Source organism: Cnephaeus nilssonii (genome assembly GCF_951640355.1).
Source record: "Cnephaeus nilssonii genome assembly, chromosome: 2".
Taxonomy (NCBI): domain Eukaryota; kingdom Metazoa; phylum Chordata; class Mammalia; order Chiroptera; family Vespertilionidae; genus Cnephaeus; species Cnephaeus nilssonii.
In genome coordinates this window covers 12,531,227-12,551,418 of record NC_137073.1, presented here as the reverse complement: position 1 = coordinate 12,551,418, position 20,192 = coordinate 12,531,227, and the positions used below count along the sequence as shown (strand labels likewise).

General features: G+C 46.9%; 1 protein-coding gene across 3 annotated transcripts in view; it reads left to right on the top strand.

Moving 5' to 3' along the window:
• NPRL3 (NPR3 like, GATOR1 complex subunit) overlaps positions 1–20,192 on the top strand; it is a 37,588-nt gene that overhangs the window by 3,419 nt on the left and 13,977 nt on the right. Inside the window, exons 2-7 of one of the 3 annotated variants that reach the window (XM_079781364.1) lie at positions 646–715; positions 5,608–5,646; positions 9,232–9,361; positions 10,683–10,757; positions 15,033–15,186; positions 17,089–17,170. In XM_079781364.1, coding sequence (XP_079637490.1) covers positions 646–715; positions 5,608–5,646; positions 9,232–9,361; positions 10,683–10,757; positions 15,033–15,186; positions 17,089–17,170 — 550 coding nt within the window. Of the gene's footprint in view, positions 1–645; positions 716–5,607; positions 5,647–8,003; positions 8,062–9,231; positions 9,362–10,682; positions 10,758–15,032; positions 15,187–17,088; positions 17,171–20,192 lie in introns of all 3 variants that reach the window. The other 2 variants (XM_079781366.1, XM_079781365.1) reach the window with 2 other exon arrangements.

The window sequence follows — 20,192 nt, the reverse complement described above, 5'->3', positions numbered from 1 at the left end:
TTTTTCCAGGCTAGTTGACATCATATAGTGAGAGGATATATATGTATCTGTGTGTAATATATTTATACTTATCTTTTTTCTGTCTTAATAGTAGCAAAAGCATTTCCTAAGTTATCATAACTTTTTGGAAACCATATTTTCTGAAAAAAATTTTATTATGGTAAAAAATATATAATATAAAATTTGCCATTTTAACCATTTTTAAGTATACAGTTCAGTGGCATTAATCACATCCACCATAATTAATTCACCATGTTGTATAACCAGTACCACCACTATCTCAAAACATTTTCCGTACCCCAGACTGAAACTTATAACCAAACAATGACTCCCCATTTCCCCTGCCCTCAGCCTCTGGTAACCGCTAATCTACTTTCTGTCTCTATGACTTTACCTATTGTAGATATTTTATGTAAGTGCAATATTTGTCCTTTTGTATCTGGTTTCTTTTTCTTAGCATAATGTTTTAAAGTTCATCCACGTTGTAGCATGTGCCAGAACTTCATTCCTTTTTATGGCTGATTAGTATTCTATTGTGAGTATGTACCACATTTTAGAAACCATCACTTTTACTGGCTCCACAATCCTCCTGTCTCTGGATGGGTCCTGGTTTCCTAGCCATTGTCTCCTTTTGCCCTCACTCAGATAAGCCTCGTAGCAGATATGCTGTCAACAACACTGGAGATCATGCCGAGGACCAGGACGGTGACTCCAGGTAAGGGCTTTGAAGTCTCTGTATGGTGGAGCTAGTCCTGCCCCAACGCCTGTGCAAAGCCCCACCTACTGTTGACCTATGTTTCCCCTGAGAAACCGGGTGTTTTTTTTCCCCCTTTGGTGGGTGTTTTGGGAACTGACTTGCCAATCTCTGGCTTGCTGCATAATTTGGTCACATGTTCCAGCTGTAAAGCAGGTTGGAGATGAGATGAGGCCATGTTTCTGTAAGTCATTTATCTCCTGTGAGGGGAACGTGGAGGAAAGCACGCCCCGTGCTGTCCTCAGACCTTGTTCCTCAGGCACAGCCCAGAGGTCAGATGTAGGTGCTGGGGTGCAGTGCAGAGTGTCCAGATGGTGATATGGGCAGAGAGTTGGGGCTGATTTGACCCTTGGTCTTTTAGGGCACAGGTGAAAGCGGGTCTTGTTCCTTCTTGTATGTGCCCCTTGTTCTCTGTGGGAAGGACTGTCATGCAACAGGAGAAATGACCGCTTCTGCCTTCTTATGTTCATTTTAAAGCTTAGTAAGTGGTAACACAGACCCAGATGAAGCAGGAGAGATTGTAAGTTGCCTGTTCTGTCTGGTTCCCCTAAACATAGCTGGGGTCTTTGTGAGCTAAAGGATGTAGCCTCCACGGTCCCATGGGAAAGCTGAGGTCCCCACACTGGGCCTTATGCATGCAAACTGTTTGTACAGTTTCCCTCAGTTCTCTGACAAGGCACCACAGCTACCACAGTGTTGTACAGTTCCAAGAATATGGTTTTTATTTTGTGTGTGTGAGGATGGCAGGGGCCTCTGGCGTGACCAGTGACTGTCTCTGAAGGGAGCAGGCTTTGGAAAGGGGAACAGCGGGAGGGCAAGGGGAGGTGGGAGGTTGTTGGACATTCAGTGGGTCCTTCTGGTTGACATAGAGGCCAGTGCTTGTCTTGTCCTTTAAAGGTGGCAACTTGGGACAGACACTTGTTATAGGCACCCAGAAAGCTTTTTGCCCCTGCACACTGGGTGGGTGGCTTTGTCTTCTCCTGGGCCACAGACCAGTTTAGAGCAGGGCTGGCCAGCTGCTTGATGTTCTTCCTCTAAGCTCCATAGGTGTGAGGCTCTGCTCAGGACAGGAAGACTCAGAGCTCTTGGAATGGTCTGTGTAGAGGTATTTTTTTAGGAGGGCCAGGAGCACATAATTCCTGCAGTTAATTTTCAGAGCTTATAAGAAAATCACTATGGGGTAATGCCATTTGGTAATGTTAGCACATTATAGCATCTGATGATCCTCCCCCCTCCATCCCCCATATTTTCAGAGATACAGGTTAATGCCCTTAGGGCCCAGCTTTATTTTGTCACATAGGCCTGCCCAGTCGCTGCTCTGCCCCTGGCAGCTGGGAGAACCTGTCATACCTCAGACATCTTCCTGAAACACTGCAGTGAAGGTCATCAGACCATTCTCGGTTTCCTGGATTATCATTCTCAAAGGTGCTTTTCTTCTGGAACCAGCAAGATGTTCCTGCTTGTCAGTTTGCCAGATTGAAACAATGTGAACAGGGCACTTGGGTGAATGTGGTGGTGGCCTGCCTTAGAGAAGTGAAGGTGCAGAGCTGTGTTGCCCAGGGTTGAAGTCACTGGCCAGTGTGGCCATTTAAATTGAAACAAACTGAAATGAAATAAAATTGAAAAGTTATTTCCTTAGTTTCACTTGCCACATTTTAGATGTTCAGTGGCCGCATGTGACTAGTGGATACTATATATATATATATTTTAAAATATATTTTATTGATTTTTTTTACAGAGAGGAAGGGAGAGGGATAGAGAGTCAGAAACATCGATGAGAGAGAAACATCGATCAGCTGCCTCCTGCACACCCCCTACCGGGGATGTGCCTGCAACCAAGGTACATGCCCTTGACCGGAATCGAACCTGGGACCCTTCAGTCCCAAGGCCGACGCTCTATCCACTGAGCCAAACCGGCCAGGGCAGTGGATACTATATTGAATGGCATAGATTTAGAATATTTCTGTCCCAGAAGAAAGTTCTGTTGGACAACAATGGTTTAGAGAGTAGGCTGGTTTTATAATGCGGATCATCAAGATGATGTGTTTCAGGGTATAAGAATTAGTTTAAAAAACCTGACTAGAATTTAGAAGGGAGAGAAGAAAATAGATATTGTCTGTTGTCTCTAAGTCTTGAAATTCAAGTTTAGAAAAGTTGTAGTGTCCCTGATTGTAGGGTATTAGGAGCCAGGGAGCTCCTGCTTACTTCCATCTCTGGTTTAATCACCCCACACTGGCAGGGACAAAGCCATCAGGAGAGGAAGCATGGCGTCCATTGGAAAGGCTGTTGTGGGCCCAATCCCTCCTGACATGAATGGCCATTTCTGGCTTCCTCTCCATATTTCCAGCATTGTTCTGGTTACTGCCTCAGAGAAGGAGATGCTGGTGGTTTGGAAGAGTTGCCGTCATTTTAAAACACTCTGAATCATTTCACTTTACATATCATCCCAGAGCTTTGACAGGTTTCTGTCTCTACCCTTTATCTCTCCATTGGCATTGTGCGGCATGGAATCGGGGCACTGCTCCCTTCTCAGACTTGGCTACCTTTCTTTTCTTTTCTTTTTTTAAAAAAATATATTCTATTGATTTCCCACAGAGAGGAAGGGAGAGGGATAGAGAGCCAGAAACATCGATGAGAGAGAAACATCGATCAGCTGCCTCCTGCACATTCCCCACTGGGGATGTGCCCGCAACCAAGGCACATGCCCTTGACCGGAACCGAACCGGGACCCTTCAGTCCGCAGGCCGCCGCTCTATCCACTGAGCCAAACCGAATAGGGCTTGGCTACCTTTCTTGAGGCAGTGGGTCCGGCTTTTAGGCACAGTCATGCCCTGTGCTGGAGGGGTCCTCCGCCAGGTGAGCTGTAGTGCTCACTGGCATACAACATGCAAGTCCTCCATACCAGGCACTCACGGGCTCCACCAGAGCCTCTTTTCAGCTTCGCTTGGGTGGCGCATGTGTTGAGAAAGATGCCCCTACTTGCTGGTTTTTAGGTCAATACTCAGAAATGTAGATAAGTAGTGTTGTCCCCAAGCTTGGGTACCTCCCTTCCCTTTCCTGGCCCAGCTGAGTCTACACTGGTATCCACATTGGCATGTCCCTGCAGGGCAGCATGCTGGGCTAAGTGCAGGTTCAGGGTTCCGGGTCTGATTCTCACTCTGTGTCCTAAAGTATGTGATCTGGGCATGTCCCTTAGTGAGCCTCTTCTTAAGATGCCTCTCCCTCCCAGTAGATGTCATGCGAACACCTGCATCTAGGTGCGAGCACTTGCTGATGGCTCTGCCTCCCTCAGAGGGGCAGACACAGGTCCATAAAACATGCTTGTGGCGTTTAACATTTTACATGTCACCCCCCTCCCAGTAAGGAAATGGAACACTGCTGACACTTGGAATCCCCATGTGCTTCTTCCCTTTTTAATGTATACATATATACATACACATATGTATATATGTATATATATGTATATGTGTATATATATGTGTGTATATATATGTGTATATGTGTGTGTGTGTGTGTGTGTGTGTGTGTATATATATATATATATATATATATATATATATATATATATATTAATCCTCACCAGAGGATATTTTTCCATTGATCTCTAGAGAGAGAATGGAAGAGAAGGAGGAGGGAGGGAGGGAAGGGGGGGGGGGAGAGAGAGAGAGAGAGAGAGAGAGAGAGAGAGAGAGAGATCAACCAGCTGCCTCCCGCATGCACCCCAACTGGGACTGGGGATCAAACCTGCAAAGGAGTTACTAGTATGTGTCCTTGACTGGGAATTGAACCCATGACCCTTTGGTCTGCAGGCCGACACTCTCTAACCACGGAGCAACACAGCCAGGACAGAGAGTTAAGGGATTTTGTGACCTGTCTAGGTGTAGGAGATAAAGTTCTAGAGGTTGTGCTTGAGCTTTTTCGGATTCTGACTTTCTGGATGATCTTGAGAAAGTCCACACAACATCTTACCCCTTTACTACTATACAAACGAATGAGCTAAAGTTTGGGAGCTGCTGAAAAAAGTGTTCTTCATTGTGTGTTTCTCTTGCATGGGTCTTTGGTAATGTGTGTTTCTCGGTGAGAGCTGTGGGGAGCAGCAGTCCCAGCTGGGCAGCCTGGTGGGCATGGCGTGGCGTCATGGCAGGCTCTCACCCCTCCGATGCTGTCTGCACTGTGGGGCTCAGGCCTACTTTCTGTTTCCAGCAAACTCGGAAAGCAGCATGACATAGACCTGTGTAGAGGAACTTCAACTCTTTTAAATGTATTTTCTAAAAAAGCTCAGGTCGGATAGTGCAGAGGTCTTAGACATTTTCTAACGTAAGTATATACGGATCTGCCATGACTGCCTTGCTGAAGGGGCCACACGGGCAGAGACTCAGTGAGATGAGCTATGCAGGTGGTCATAGCATCTCAAGAATTGGGGCTGAGGTAGTCAATGCATTTTACATAAGGCTTTTACAACTATGGGGATCTTATTTGATCCATTGAGGCAGTTTGTCAGATTCAATGCATGTGCATAGACATCTAGCCAATGTGTGTGGTGCTAGGCTCTGACCCAGGTCTTCCGGCCTTGCTCTTGTTCTGGAAACTGACCCTCATTCTGGCCCAGTCTGTTTACGTGAGAGAATTTGAACTTTAGGTGAGAAAACTCTGTGGTAAGTCTTCAACTTGGGGAGTTGTCTGTATCCTTTCTTGTCTGGTAAGTTTCATAGCCTTGACCTCAACAGTTAATGCTTAATGGTAGTACTTCTGCTAGACTTTAATGCTGTTTTAATAAAAACAACTATAACTTTTCATGATTTTAAACATCAATGTGTTTTTGTTTGGTCTTGATGGTCCTGTTCCCATTTCAGCGAGCCATGTCCTCCAACCGATGAGCAATTGGTTGCAGGGTAAGACCAAGACTTCTCCACCGTCTTTCTGTCTTGATTTCTGCTACCTTCTCTTCTTGTAATTGTGCTTAACTCCTGATTTCCCTCAATGTTGAAGAATGACTAATGAGGCACACAGGCTCTCGCTCGGATCCCACGGCCCCTGCCCTTTCTCCACTTGGAGTTATCTGTTTCACATTCCCAAGGAGCCTACGCAAGGTTGGCTGGCACCAGGGAGGCTTCTGGGACCAGGCTTGCACTAAGACCTCCTCCTCCAGGCAGGCACCAGTAGCCCTGTGAGGCTAGTAGGTGAGCAGAAGCAGGGTTTCTTGTCTCCCTAACTTACTGCCCCCCCTCTGCCCCCAAGAGAGATCCTTAATTATTCTCTTTGCCTTCATTTCTCAGAGGGGTTTAGTGGGGGCCTCTTTCCCAAGGGCTGGGTGTTAGATGTAATGCTTGAGGTTAGATGCTATTGTGTGTGACCTTTAGAAGCAAAATGCACCCATGGAGCTCATCTGGCACTTCTTCAGGAGGGCATGAATAAGGGGTGACCCTTCTGTCCCCCTGACACGATATCCCCTCTGGGCATTGGAGCATCTTTGAGCCCCCATAACCGGAGGGTGCAGAGTCAAGCTCCCTTCCATGCTGCCCCTCCCCCCTTTTTTTGACAAACCAGAGATCAGATCAAGCCCTGCTCCTGAATGTCTCAGAAGGAGTGGAAGGTCTTGGCCTGGTTTCTAGCTGGGCTGGTTCATCTTCCTAAAAAAAATTTTTTTTTTAATTTCTAAGTTATTCCAGGAATGTTAGTTTTGTAACAGCTATTTTATTGTGTGCAATATAACTTACTAGGCCTTTTACCATCAAAACAAAGGAAAAAGATTTTTGTAAATTTTGGAAACAACAAACAAATATTGTCATTTGTTTTTGTTTCAATTTGCTATTTATAACAGCCTTTCCCCTACTCCCCAAATCTCATGATATAACTATGCCTTTGTGTATATTATATCAGCAGACACACTATATAAAGTATAAAACCACTCAAGTGTTTTTTCTCATCATAAGTGTTAATATTGCAGTGGTGAGTGGATTTCTCTGTGGGCCAGACTCATTCAGACAAGCACCATCCCCCTGGCCGCCCCAGAGGGCCTTCCCTGAATGGCTGTGTCGGGCAGGGTGGCTTTTAACTTCAGCAGCACTTGGCTTTCTGGTTGGCTCCTTCTGCAGATGCTGGCCTCTCTGGTCTTGGGAGGAAGCACTTTTTATTTGGCTCTTGGAAGGATGCTTTTGGGTTTTGAAATTTATAGGTATTCAGTAGACCACTGCTTGCCTCTGAATCTAGGACCCAGCCCATAGCCAAACTGACTTAGGTTTCTGAGGGCCAGGCAGAGGCTCATGTGTGGGTCTTGATGACAGAGCAGAGGTTTTTAATGGAGGTATTTGGATATCACAGGAAAAAGTGAACTTTCTGGAATAGTGGGAGGTTGTTTTCTATACCTTATCTTTGTCCCTCGGTGGCAGACTGGAGGAGCTATTTGTTTAGATAGGATGTGAAATGTTGGCCCTGGATCAGTCATTAGGGCAGAAGGGTTTGTTTATCACACTGAGCCCTCTCTCACCATCGGACGGGAGTTATAGGGCAGAGTGAGCCATTTAGAGTTCTTAAAGAAAGCATATAATGCCTCTGGTCTAAGACACTGGAATATTCCATCTCTGGTTTAATCACTCCGGAGAGCAGTATCCCCGGGAAGAGACCCATAATAGGCAGCTAAGGACTTAGGCTGTGGGTCCCACATTTCCCAGACTCTCTGACAACCTTGGTGTCAAAAGGGCTGAGGGCAGTCCTGACAGTGCAAGAGGCAAACCCTCTGCATCTTGTTTGTCTGTGGGCCACAGAGCAACCTCGGACACCTGGAGGACCATGGCAGTCCTGGGGAGGGCTGGGAACCAGTGTGACATCCCCCCCCCCCCCGAGGCCTTAGCAGTTCTAGGCTTCTCTCCTGTGGGGGAGAGACTTGGAAAGAGTTCTCTAGCTGCTTGTCTAGCAGTTTGAGTGCTGGTTGAACAGCAAGGTTCTTGCTGCAGGCTGGCTCCAAGTACTTAAAAAATTTTTTTAAATTGATTTTTAGAGAGAGAAAGACAGACAGAGATTGATTTATTGTCCTCTTATTCATGCATTCATTGGTTGCTTCTTGTATAGCCCTGACGGGGGATGGAACCAGCAACCCTAGTATATCAGGAGGATGCTCTAACCAACTGACCTACCCGGCCAGGGCTCAGGTCACTCTTACATTAGATGGTGAGCCCTGCCCTGTGTAAGGAGCCCAGAGCAATGACCCCCTTCCTAGATCCTTTCATCCCAGAGTCATTTCTTATTTCAGAGTTCAGCTGAAGCAGCAGTTTGTAGCAGACCATCTTTTTTCTTCAGAAAATGGAGAGGTATGGTAGTAGTCGCTCCCCTCCCCCCAATGAGGTCATCCAAGAGAAAAGTATCTAGTATGGTGCCTGATTCACTGTAGCTCCTTAGCATAGGCCCAGGATGCACGCTGGAGTGTCTATCTTTGATGGCCTCCAGGGCTCTAGGGGTCTGTGTCCAGGGGCAGAGCATGGCCCTGGGGGAGCTGGAGCCACTTGCCCCAAACGCAGTGCCCTCTCCCAACGGGGATGCTAGAAGTGCTTTCTGCGGTGGAGAAATGAGCACAGGGCTTGTCTCTCTTCTGGCTCCAGCTCAGACACGGCGCATCAGTGTTTCTAAAGTGCAGGCCCCCCTCAAGCCTGGGCTCTGAGATAAGAGTCTGCACAGCATCCCCCAGCACTCTCCTTCCCGTGGTGACTCTCCCTTATCTGGATCCCTGTGGACAGGAAGGGACTGGGTTGCCAGTAAGAAAACATAAGTGTACTGATGCACCTGGCAAAGGGGTGAACTCATATCCAAATCTGCTCTCACCCACGCCACAGCCATTCCTACTCTGTGGTTTCCAGTCCTGTGCATCCTATGTCCATATCATATCCGTGGGTCTGGGTATCTTGCTCATCTTTTACAGTTTCTTCCCTAACAAAAGCTGGAAGGTGTAAGTGTTCAGGATAAGGGAAAGGTCGGGCAGCCATGCTGAGAAAGGTAATTAGCAGTTAGTGCTGTACTCTTGCCCTTTACACAGCACTGAGGGGTGGGGATTCCTGGGAGTTGAGAGGTGCAGCCTGGTAAACCTGGACCTGATGGTAGAGCCCCCCACCCCCACCCGTGAGCCTTAATGAGCAGCTCCTCAGGGCAGCGCCAGCTTCAGCTATTATTCCTCCCTTTACCTTTAAAAGCAAGCTGCAACCTGTTTCTCTCCTGAATTTCATAGAGCATGCCAAGAAATTGACAGCATGTGCCTTCAGTCTATGCTTCTCATGCCTTTTACCTTGTAATTTTGGTGATTTTATGTCCCAAATCTTGGGGATTGCTTCAGAAGGCAACTGATAGAAGCTTCCAGGTCATCAGTGGGGGTCAAGCCACTTTGCTCACAAAGCTGCCATATACTGAGATCCTTATCCCCTGAGGGCAGCTGGTGTGGGGCTGTGACACTTTATTCATTTATTTCCACTCTACCTCTTTTTAACTTTAAGGTTTTCAGATGTCATTCTGGCAACAATTTTGGCAACCAAGTCTGAAATGTGTGGCCAAAAATTCGAACTGAAGATCGATAACGTGCGTTTTGTCGGGCACCCGACACTCCTACAGCATGCGCTGGGGCAGGTAAGGGCCCTCCCGAGAATACAAGGCTCTCCCTGGGCAGGCATGGCCCGTCCTGGTCTGGGCCTCAGGGAACTGTGGCTGCCACTGGCTCTGGTAAAGGTAGCGAGTGAGTGCCAGACCTGACAGCTGCTTGCTATCAGCTGCACTTCATGGATCCTGAGGGACTCTCGGAGAAAGAGACAGGCATCCTTGCCCCCCGAGTTTCGGTCCCTGCCCCTCGCTTTGGTAAAGTGGTACAAGCATTTATTCTTACTTGTTAAGTGATCTCATGGCCAATATTATTATTAATTTAGCTCTTACTATTGTGCTAAATCCTTTATATACATTCTCTGATGAATGAAATGTTACAGTACTGGAGTTTTAACAAGATAGAATGCACTGTGACCCAAAGGAATTTGCACATCAGAACCTGCCAGTCAGTCCTTTGCACACAGGCAGAATCAGCAACAGCAGCACTCAGATTCTGAAGGATTTTGATATGACAGTATAAGATTTAGCTCCATTTATATGATCCAGAAATATGAGGGTCTGCGATGTGGTCTTCAAATATCCTCCATGACCAAGCTGGTGGAAAGAGCTGAGGTGGTTGGAGGTACTAAAACATGAGACCGTCTGGGTGCACCTGGCCCCAGGGACAGCACCATCCCTCCTCACTGAAACCCCTGCAGGTAGGGATCAGATCCCTCACTATGACCTGTGGGTGCTGGAGGGGCGGATTGGCAGCCTGCTAGCAGTCCTGGGCCTGTAAAACTAGAGTGACAGGCAGGATGGTGAGGAGCTAGTTGGGATAGCCCAGGGAGAGCTGGAGCGCTGGCCTCTTATGCCCCCTAGTGGCTACACTTGAAATCAGCGTGGTGTTTGTAACTGGTTGGCTGGCTGCCAGAGCAGCAGCCCTGTCTCTGCTGGCTCTAGCATTGTCCTCTCTCTTAATCGCCCTGAGTCCTTACCATACCTGGCAGAGATGGCGCCTCAAGAGCTCACGTGGACACGGGATGGCAGTGGGGATGTCTGGGCGGAGAACACTCCATCTGCTTGGGCCCCTCTCCATCTTGTCTCCTCTGGGCACGTCAGCCCACTTCCATTGACTGGGGCAGCCTCATCATGCTGGGTCATAGCACTGACCTTCCTATTATCTCAGTGGGGACTCATCTGTCCATGCGGTCACCACTAGCTCGTGCAAAGGTGCTGACCATGGGGCTCTGTTTCCTTTTGGTTCCGCTACATTTTGGAACCTTTCCCCATGCTTAAAGTAGAATAGCTCTAAACAGCTCTTCTTGGAAAGTGGTGGCTCTCATTCAATAGAATTATGCGTCTTTTACAGGTCTCCAAAACAGACCCATCCCCGAAGAGGGAAGCTCCCACCATGATTCTTTTTAATGTGGTATTTGCACTAAGGGTGAGTGTTTATAAATGGCTGAAGAGCATGGGCAAATCAGGAAGGAGGGTGAGGGGAGTTACAGCAGCTCATTTCTGGTGAGTGTGTCATTGACTCAGTGCTTAGCCTGCAGTGGGCATGGCATTGGTCTACTCTTACTGTTTTCTTCTCTCTCTTTAAAAAAAAAATACACATAACATAAAATTTACCATTTTAAAGTATATGGTTTGGTGGCATCTTGTAACACTGTTGTGTAACCATCACCATTATCTAGTTTCAGAATGTTACTGTTACCCTAAAATGAGCTCAGTTTTCCCTTTCTCTCCCCCGCGATCTCCCAGCCCCTAGAAACCACCAATCTACTTCCTGTCTCTGTGGATTTACCTGTTCTGCATGGTTCATATGAATGTGATCCTACAATATGTGACTTTTGGTGTCTGGCTTCTTTTGATGAACATAGTGATTTTGAGATTATCCCTTGTCATGTATATCACTACTTTATTCATTTTTATGGTCAAATTGTATTCCATTGTGTGAATAGACCATACTTTGTTTATCCACTCATCTGTTGATGAACATTTGAGTTTTTTTCACCTTTTGGCTATTATGAACAATGCTGTTAAGATATTTGTATACAAATTTTTGTGTGGACACATGTTTTCATTTCCCTTGGGTATATACCTAGGAGTGGAATTGCTGGGACATATGATAACTGTGTTTAACCATTTGAAGAACTGCCAGACTGTTCTCTACATCACTGCACCATTTTACATTCCCAGGTGCAATGCATGAGGGTTCCAATTTCTTTACATCCCTGACTATACTTGTTATTTTCCATTTTTTAAATAATGAAGCCTAAATGTTCTTAAAGCAGTTCTCAGTGTTGTCTGAAGTTGTGTTTTTAGTGATTACAGGAAATTTTTTTTCAGTAAAGCTGTCAAAATATAAGGGATCCAAATAAACATAAAAGGCATCCCTGGGTAAGGACTGGCCTATATTATTAATGGAATACCTAGGAAATTGGTATTCAGTGACTGTTAAATAATGGCATTCCTCTGAAATGACCAATATCAGTTTTCACCAAAGAACCCAGAAGTTCTTTCTAGCTGGGCACGTGATCTGCACAACAGCTTTTGTGCAGAAATATGAGTGAGAAAGTGATTGGATTTCAGTGACAAGGAGCAGTGATGCTCCGAAAACCTTCAGAGTGGCAGAAGTGAGACCGAGTAGAAAGGGAACCTATAAAATTAGGTGCCGTTCTGAGTCTCAAGGGTTTTTTTTCAAGGTGCCTTTTTTTGGTATGGAGACTACATGTCTCACTATGAACAGTTCAAAATCAAAATAATGCTAGAGAAAAGATCCATTAGAATGAAACTCAATTTTTAAATTTTTACCTTGTTGATAAACAGAACTACAAGTTAGAACAAAATTATTTGTTAGTGGTGGGGGCATGAAGTTCTAAGAGATCTTCTTCCTACTTTATACACTTCTGTAGTATTTGCATCTTCACAATATTCTTGAATACTTATATAATAACATAGTACAAACACATCCACAAAGAGAACTCAAATTAAGTAAAAAACAAGCCAACAAAAACCATGACGAATGCTGTCCACCTGTCAGTCCTGATAGCCCCTGAGGGATGGGCAGTGAGGAGCAGAAACAACCCCACCCCAGATGTTGCCGGCAGGCTCTCATCTCTGGGCAGCATGTGATAGCAAAATGTATAGCAGTCAAGCAAACAACATATTATAAAGTCTTGAAAAGATTTTTATAATAATAATTAGACTGGAAATAATTCTGGTATCCAGTAGTTGAGGAATGGTTGGAAAAGATGGTGGTTGCTATACACTGGCATGTTTGTGGCCATTAAAGATGAGAAATGGGGATGATATCAGGACCTGGAGGAGTATAGATTACCAAAGATAGTATAGAACTTCAGATAGCGTGGGCCATAATGTTGAAGAGTGGGAGGAATTTTAAATAATGTAAAGAGTTGATATTTTAGGATAGACAAGTTTTCTTTTCAGTAGTCATACAAATTGTATACTTTTTTTTATTTTGAAAAGTTTTAAACCCTGAGTTAGTGACAATAGTTTGATAAACCTGTACGCCCGTCTCTGAGATTCCACAACTATCACCTTTGCACCGTGGTTCTAGTACACACACACACACACACACACACACCTTACATTGTCACTTACGTATTTCAAGACAAGCCCTAGCCTCATGTCTGTTCACTCCTACATACTTCTGAAGGCATCTCTATAAAAATATGAACATTTATTTTATACCAGAATACCCTTTTCACACCTGAGAAAATCTGCAATAAGTTGGTTTAAACTAGTACATGGTCCATTGAAGCTTTCCCCAATTGCCACAGCATTTTTGCTGGTTGTCTTGTCTGAACCAGGATTAAGACCCAGCCCGCACAAACATGTGTTGTTGTGTCTCTAGATCTCTGCCAGTCTAGGACTGTCTCCCCCATTTGTCTCATCAAATGTTCTATGTTTGGACTCATCTCATTGTGCAGACAGTCAGACTTGCTCTCTGACCCTGTATTTCTTGCAAACTAAATGCTTGATTACATTTGGGTATCAGTTCTGGGGACAAGCAAGTCTCATAGGTGATGCCCTGAACTCCATGCTGCCTCACAGCACAGAGCTCCCACTCAGGGCTGGCATGTCCTAGGTGGTAGTTCTCTCAGTGTGGCCGGCCACACAGCCTCAGGCTCTGCAGGCACCTTGAACAGTGCTGGCCTGTGCAGCCAAGCAGGACACCCTGGCACACTCCATCAGTGCTGGTCATTGGGCCTCGCCTGGGTAAGCACCACCTTGCGTATCTGGGAATGTGGAACAAACGGGCCCTGAGCATCTGACAGCGCTGTCATGCCCCAGCCAGGGGGTCTTCTAGCAGAGAGTCACCTTCTCAGGTGTGACTTGATTACTCTTCAAGGGAATGATCATGTGCTCAAGATCATTCTCCTACCTCTCCTTGCTATGGGAGTATTTCCACACAGATTCTTCTGAAAGTGTCTTGAGGCAATTGTATACTCTAAACCCAGACCCTGCAGTTTTGTCATCTTGCAGGGGCACTGTTGAGGGGATGCCCTTGACACGAAGGGACAGGGCTGCTGCCAGTAGTGGGCACAGCGTGGGAACAACCTTTGGTTCTCTTCCCAGCACAGATATGCTGCCAGGTGTGAGTTCTGTTTGTGAACATGAAATCTACGAGTTTAGAAAATCTCTCCCAGCTCCCAGGGATGAAGGTGTTTACTGTGGACACTTGGTGGGCAGGGCCCTCTCTGGCAGATAAACGAGAGGGAGGCAGCACCAGGGTTCTAATCAGCAGCACCATTCGCCCTCTTCCTTTTCTCACCTCCACCCCATAGGATGACTCAGCTGCCCTGTGGGCCTCCTGAAGCACTGAGTCATGGCTGGCCAGTTATCTGCTCCAAGGAGCATCTTCACAGACCCCACAGCCACCTGCTCTACCCTTGGCCTGGCCCGACTGCAGCCCCTGATAGTTTCTAGAGTTAACACAGGGGATGGGAGTGGCTGGAGCCAGCTGGCTTCTGCTGTTAGCCAAGGTCATTTCTGCTAGAAAGAGCCACTTAACCTTGAGGATAGAAAATGTTCGGTGAACAGTTAGCCTGGTGCTTTGTTTATTATACTTTGTGTCCCTATAAGAGGGGATGTGTGACTGAATTCTCCCATAGCCAGTTGTTCCACCAGCAGTCAGCAGTACACTGGTGACCGCAATCACTGCCAGGGACTTTGCTCTGGGTAGTCTCTGTTTTGAGCACCTGACATTTCTGACTAATTGGTGATGGAGGTGCCACTGTTGTCCTTTCTTAGATGGGAACCTTGTGACCCAAGGTCAAACAGCAGGTGGTTGGACAGATCAGTACCTTCCATTATCCCACTGGCTGCCTCTGCCAGGCCCAGAGCGGGTGCCTGATCTGTGCCCTACCTTCCTGGATGGCCCTGGTGCCCTGCAGGGTGGGGCCTTTCTCTACTTGTTAGAAATGCCTGGTTCCCCACCCCCCACACTGGGTGACCCCACGGAGCCATCTCTGTGCTGCCATCCAGGCAACTATCCCCAGTATAGGACACTGAGCGGGCTGGCATTTATGGACAGCTCCTAGAGGGGACACAGGAAGTTGGTGGCAGTGGCACCTGGAGAGGAGCTGGGGGAAAGGAGTAGAGGATTCTCTCATGGTTTCAGGTTTTGCTTTGTGTGTGCATTATCTGAGTGCATATGCTGCATTTGAGTCAAGCTTGGCTTCTCCCACAGGCCAACGCGGATCCCTCGGTGATCAACTGCCTGCACAACCTTTCCCGACGCATCGCCACCGTGCTGCAGCACGAGGAGCGCCGCTGCCAGTACCTCACTCGGGAGGCCAAGCTGATCCTCGCGCTGCAGGACGAGGTGTCTGCTGTGGCCGATGGTGAGTGCAGCAGGCGTCTCTCCTACCCAGCCTCACAGAGCAGGCATGTTTCCAGGCAGGACACTGCTGTGGTTTGGAAGATATGGAAGCTGAGGTGCTCAGAGTTCCATACTCCTCAGCCTGGACTGAGCATGCCCCAGTGCAAAGGAAGACTCTCGGGGGCACAGCTATAGACCCCTTTCCCGACCTGATGTGCTAACATTGGTTCCTTAGCCCGAAGCATTTCCTCCCCACAAATGCTTCGTGATGGCTCTTCACGCAGGTCAGGCACTGCCTGCTGGCCCCGGTGCTGCTGGCCCTGCGTCCCAGGCTGGAGGACCTGTGGAGGGGCCAGCGGGAGTAGTGAGCTGGCAGGGTGGGTGCTTTGCAGTTCTTTGCTTTCAACTAAATTGAAGGAGGACCTAATGGAGTTATCAGCTGGAAAGTTATTAAAAATAATTTTAAAAATATATTTTTATTGATTTCAGAAAGGAAGGGAGAGAGAGAGATAGAAACATCAATGATGAGAGAGAATCATTGATCAGCTGCCTCCCGTACACCCCACACTGGGAATTGAGCCTGCAGCCTGGGCATGTGCCTTGACTGGGAATTGAACCATGACCTCCTGGTTCATAGATGAATTCTCAACCACTGAGCCACACTGGCAGGGCTATTAAAAATAGATACATTACCATGTGGTTTTTGACATACCGTCAACATTTGAAAGTGTGGAGAGACACCTACCTGTAACAGACCCCACCCCCGTCTTCTCAGGTCAGCACCTTGGTAACAAAAGCGAAAACCAAGAACACATTTGAAGGTGAACCCAGTCTGATTTTAGCAGTAAGTAAAAGCAGCGATTACCATGCATGAACTATCCCACTCAGGTGCATTTTCAGTAAAACTTTACTTTTTATGTTTGACAATGAAGTTTTATTTCTTAAAACATTTTCTTTAGAGTCTGTGACTTTATCACAGGAATTTTAAAAGTTCAATTTAGTACAAATAGTTTTGTTAGATATTTATGAGACAAGATTAATGAAAAAGACTTTCAGTCAGAACAATGAATTGTATTAGCATAAGTGTGGGGGAGAGTGGGATGAGGCAGAAGATGGCGCTGGTGGTCAGAGGTAGTCTTCAGGAGCAGTCAGGGAAAGGTTTGTTCCTGTGATTCCTCTGACTAGAGCGTCAGGTGGCGCCAGTCCTGAAGTTTAAATACAGATATTTCCTATAAAGACAGTTGAACAAAGCAGCCTACGTATAATTCTAATTCAGCTGGATGCAAACATTTTACGAGAAGCAGTTGTGAGCCCTGGCCGATGTGGCTCCGTTGTTTGGGCGTCGTCCTGTGCACTGAGAGGTTGCCAGTTTGATCCCTAGTCAGGGCACATGCTCAGGTTGCAGGCTCTATTCCTGTAGGGGATGTGCAGGAGGCAGCCAGTCCATGTTGTGCTCTCACATTGATGTTTCTCCCTCTCTCTCCCTCTCCTTTCCTCTCTCTCTAAAAAATCAATAAGCTATTAAAAAAAGAAGCAGCAGCCTGGCTGGCATGGCTCAGTGGTTGAGCATCAACCTATGCACCAGGTGAGGCTCTGTTCTCAGTCAGGGCACATGCTCAGGTAGGTTGCGGGCTTGATCCCCAGTGTGGAGTGTACAGGAAGCAGCTGATCAATGATTCTCTCTCATCATTAATGTTTCTATCTCTCTCCCCCTCTCTGAAATCAATAAAAATATATTTTTAAAAAAAGAAGAGGAAAAAGCAGGTGTGAATATCCTGATGATTGGTTTAAAGTTACTGAAAATTCTTTTTAAGCTGTTTTTAAAGGTATTTTAACTTGTTTTTAAAGGTATTTTCTATTGTAGCCTATGTGGATTTTCCTTGCTTTGGAGATTCTAAATCCTTCTGTGTCTCAATTCTTGCAGCAAATGATGGTCCACAGTCTCCGTTCCATCACATCCTGCCCAAGTGCAAGCTGGCCAGGGACCTCAAGGAAGCTTACGACAGGTAAGACAGGCGAGCAGCACATACCATGCACTTCCTTCTCGTGGGCCTTACTGCCTGAGCGGTGTGATAAAGGGACTCCCTCTGCTGGGTGCTGCTCTCCCGTTGTGCCACTGAAATGGGGGTGAGAGGGCAGGAGGTGCCAACCCCTTTGGTGTGTGCCCAACTGGACAGTCACCTCCGCACTGAAGCCAGAAAGTGAGCCTGAAGTTATGCATGAGAGCCTGAAAGTGCATTTGAGTCCTCAATGCAAGGTGATTTTACTGAGCCTGACACAGTGCCAAGTTCTGGGTCCACCTTCCGTAGGTGTGTGTTGCTGTCACCCTTTACCCCTGAGGAAACAGGCTCAGAGGATGGAGATGGGGCTGGCCATGCCCTGAGGAACTTGGGGGCTTGGAACACTAAGTGTATGAGTGCAGCAGGTGTTGGAGACACAGCGGAAACCTCACAGTTGTTCTGATTGTATTTGTGGCTCAGCACCTACTCCTTAAACATGGATAAGCAAAGAACTTACTTTCTTTTTAAAGGGTACCCTGGGGCTCTGGCCCTGAGTCTGCAGTGGGGGTGGAGGTTTGGTGGGGGCGAGTGCCCAAGGGACAGCCCACCTGGCAGTTGCCTTTCCTGTCCTGCACCGGCCAGTTGGTTCACAGGGTACCACACAGCACCAGGCAGACGGCATGTAGGCGCAGCTTCCTCAGTGCCTTCCAGTTCCATTGCCTCTTTCTGCCTCCTCTTCCTCCCTTATTCCCTTACATTTCCACGTTCTCCTTTGCACGTGCAGCAGCTCAGCGCTCCCACCTGGCCTTCCCAGGCTCCACTCCAGTCCAGTGGACTCTTCTCCCACCGGAGATGGTCCCCATGTAAGAACTGGGGCGGCGACACCACGTGTCATCTAAGCCCAGAGGCAGTGGTTTGTCCAGAATCCTTTCCCTTTTTTATGTTAATTTATTCTGATTTTACTAGCATTAAGGACATTTAGGAAATACGGAAAAGCATAAACAAAATAAAAGTCATCTATAATTTTATACACAGTGATAATCACTATGAACATTTTGGTAATTTTTTTAAACTTGATTTTTTTGAAAGGTCACATATTCATCAAGACTGAAATTTAGAGCTTTGATTTTGTCTCCTGCGGCACTCCGACCAGGTTCTCGTCCTGGCGGCAGGATGCGTTTCAGCAGACAGCCTCCCTCACAGAGGGGTTTAAGGTGCATACAGGCAGAGTGATCCACTGTCTCCCTTTACGTACCGGTAGCACACTGTGCATCCAGTTAGCCTGTTGCCTTCTCAGTTTAACAGTATAACTTAGACTTATGCCTGTGCTGATAAATAAGAACTTTTTTTTTTCCTGCTGCATAGTTAGCCAGCCCCCTCCCTTGGGCATTTACTTGGCTTCACGTTTTGCTGCTGTAAGACATGCTGCTCAACCACATGCATGTGTTATTTTGCATCTGTACCCACATATCCATAACATAAATTCCTAAAAGTGGAATTGCTAGGGCGAATAGGTAAATGCATTTCCCTCTGTGGGGTAGGTGCCTCAATCTACACACCTACCTGTTAACACAGCGTCTTGGTGAGCTTTTTGGTTTTAACCAATATGAGGGGTAGAGCATAGTGTCTCAATACAGCTTATGCATGTCTTCACGTGTTTAAACCATTCCTGTTTTCTTTTCTGGTAGCTCTCTAATCAGACCGCCTGCTTGTTGTTCTGTTGGAGGTGTACATACCTTTTAAAGGAGGGGGAGTTGCCCTTTGTGAGGTCAGCTTGTGTTTCCCTGGTCTTTATTTTGGTGACCTCTGGGTGTGGCTTCTGGCTGTTAGAGAACATCAGGGCAGCCTGAAGCTGCCCTTGCTGAGTGATGGTTTTGGTTTCTGGTCCCTCCTACTTCGGAGAACTTCACCCAGAATGGGATTTTTGGTCTTGTAGTCCGACCCTGTCTTTGTATTCCACATGATCACATTGGAGTTTCCCCTGTGGTAGAAGAATTGTCCTCTGGTCTTGGATTGACTGATATCAAAATCCCTTTCTAGGCCCTGAATGTTGTCCCATGCAACCGATCAGTGTTTCTCTCTCATTGATGTTGCTCCCTTCCCCTCTCCCTTCCTCTCTCTCTAAAGTAAAAATTTTTAAAAAAATATATTTTATTGATTTTTTACAGAGAGGAAGAGAGAGGGATAGAGAGTTAGAAACATCGATGAGAGAGAAACATCGATCAGCTGCCTCTTGCACACCCCCTACTGGGGATGTGCCCGCAACCAAGGTACATGCCCTTGACCGGAATCGAACCTGGGACCCTTGAGTCCGCAGGCCGACGCTCCATCCACTGAGCCAAACTGGTTTTGGCTAAAGTAAATTTTTAAAAAACAGTTAAAAAAAAAACACCTTCCTTGGAAACTGCTGTTGCCTTACTCTGAGTGGGAATTTGCATGCCTCAATTTGGATTATACTTGATATTAGCCAAAAGGCCAAGAAGTGATCTCAACTAGGATTAGACTACAGCAGAATTCAGGCTAACCTGGAATTAAAGTGAAAAGCAAACTAGGAGAAGACTTTATATTCCTAAAGAAAGAAGGGACTGTGCTTTCCTATGTTTGAACTGCACTGGAAAGCTGGAGGGATGAGATCCTGGATTGTGCCTGGGCCTGCTGCAGCTCAGAGCCTGAGGCAGCCAGTGCCCCCTAGTGGGCATCAGTTTGAAAGGGGAGGACAGGAATTGGTTTTTGGCAAAAACAGCTCCCAGAATCCACTGTCCAGCACTTAGCTTCCCTCCTTTAACCCAGGCATCTGTTGTTAGTGCCCAGGATCGAATTTCCTCCAGGCGAACCCCGCAGCCCACCCTGTTTCTAGACTCCACTCTGACCAGTGCTGGTCCCAGCCCCGCCCCCAGGAGAGCCAGGGGCAGTTGTGTCCACCCTTGAACTATCCCAACCTGGCAACGGCAGTGGCCCCCAGGGGCCTCCCTGGCCTGTGGCTTGTGGCCTTCCAGGTCCATGTTGGCCCTGAGGGTCTGGCCTGGCC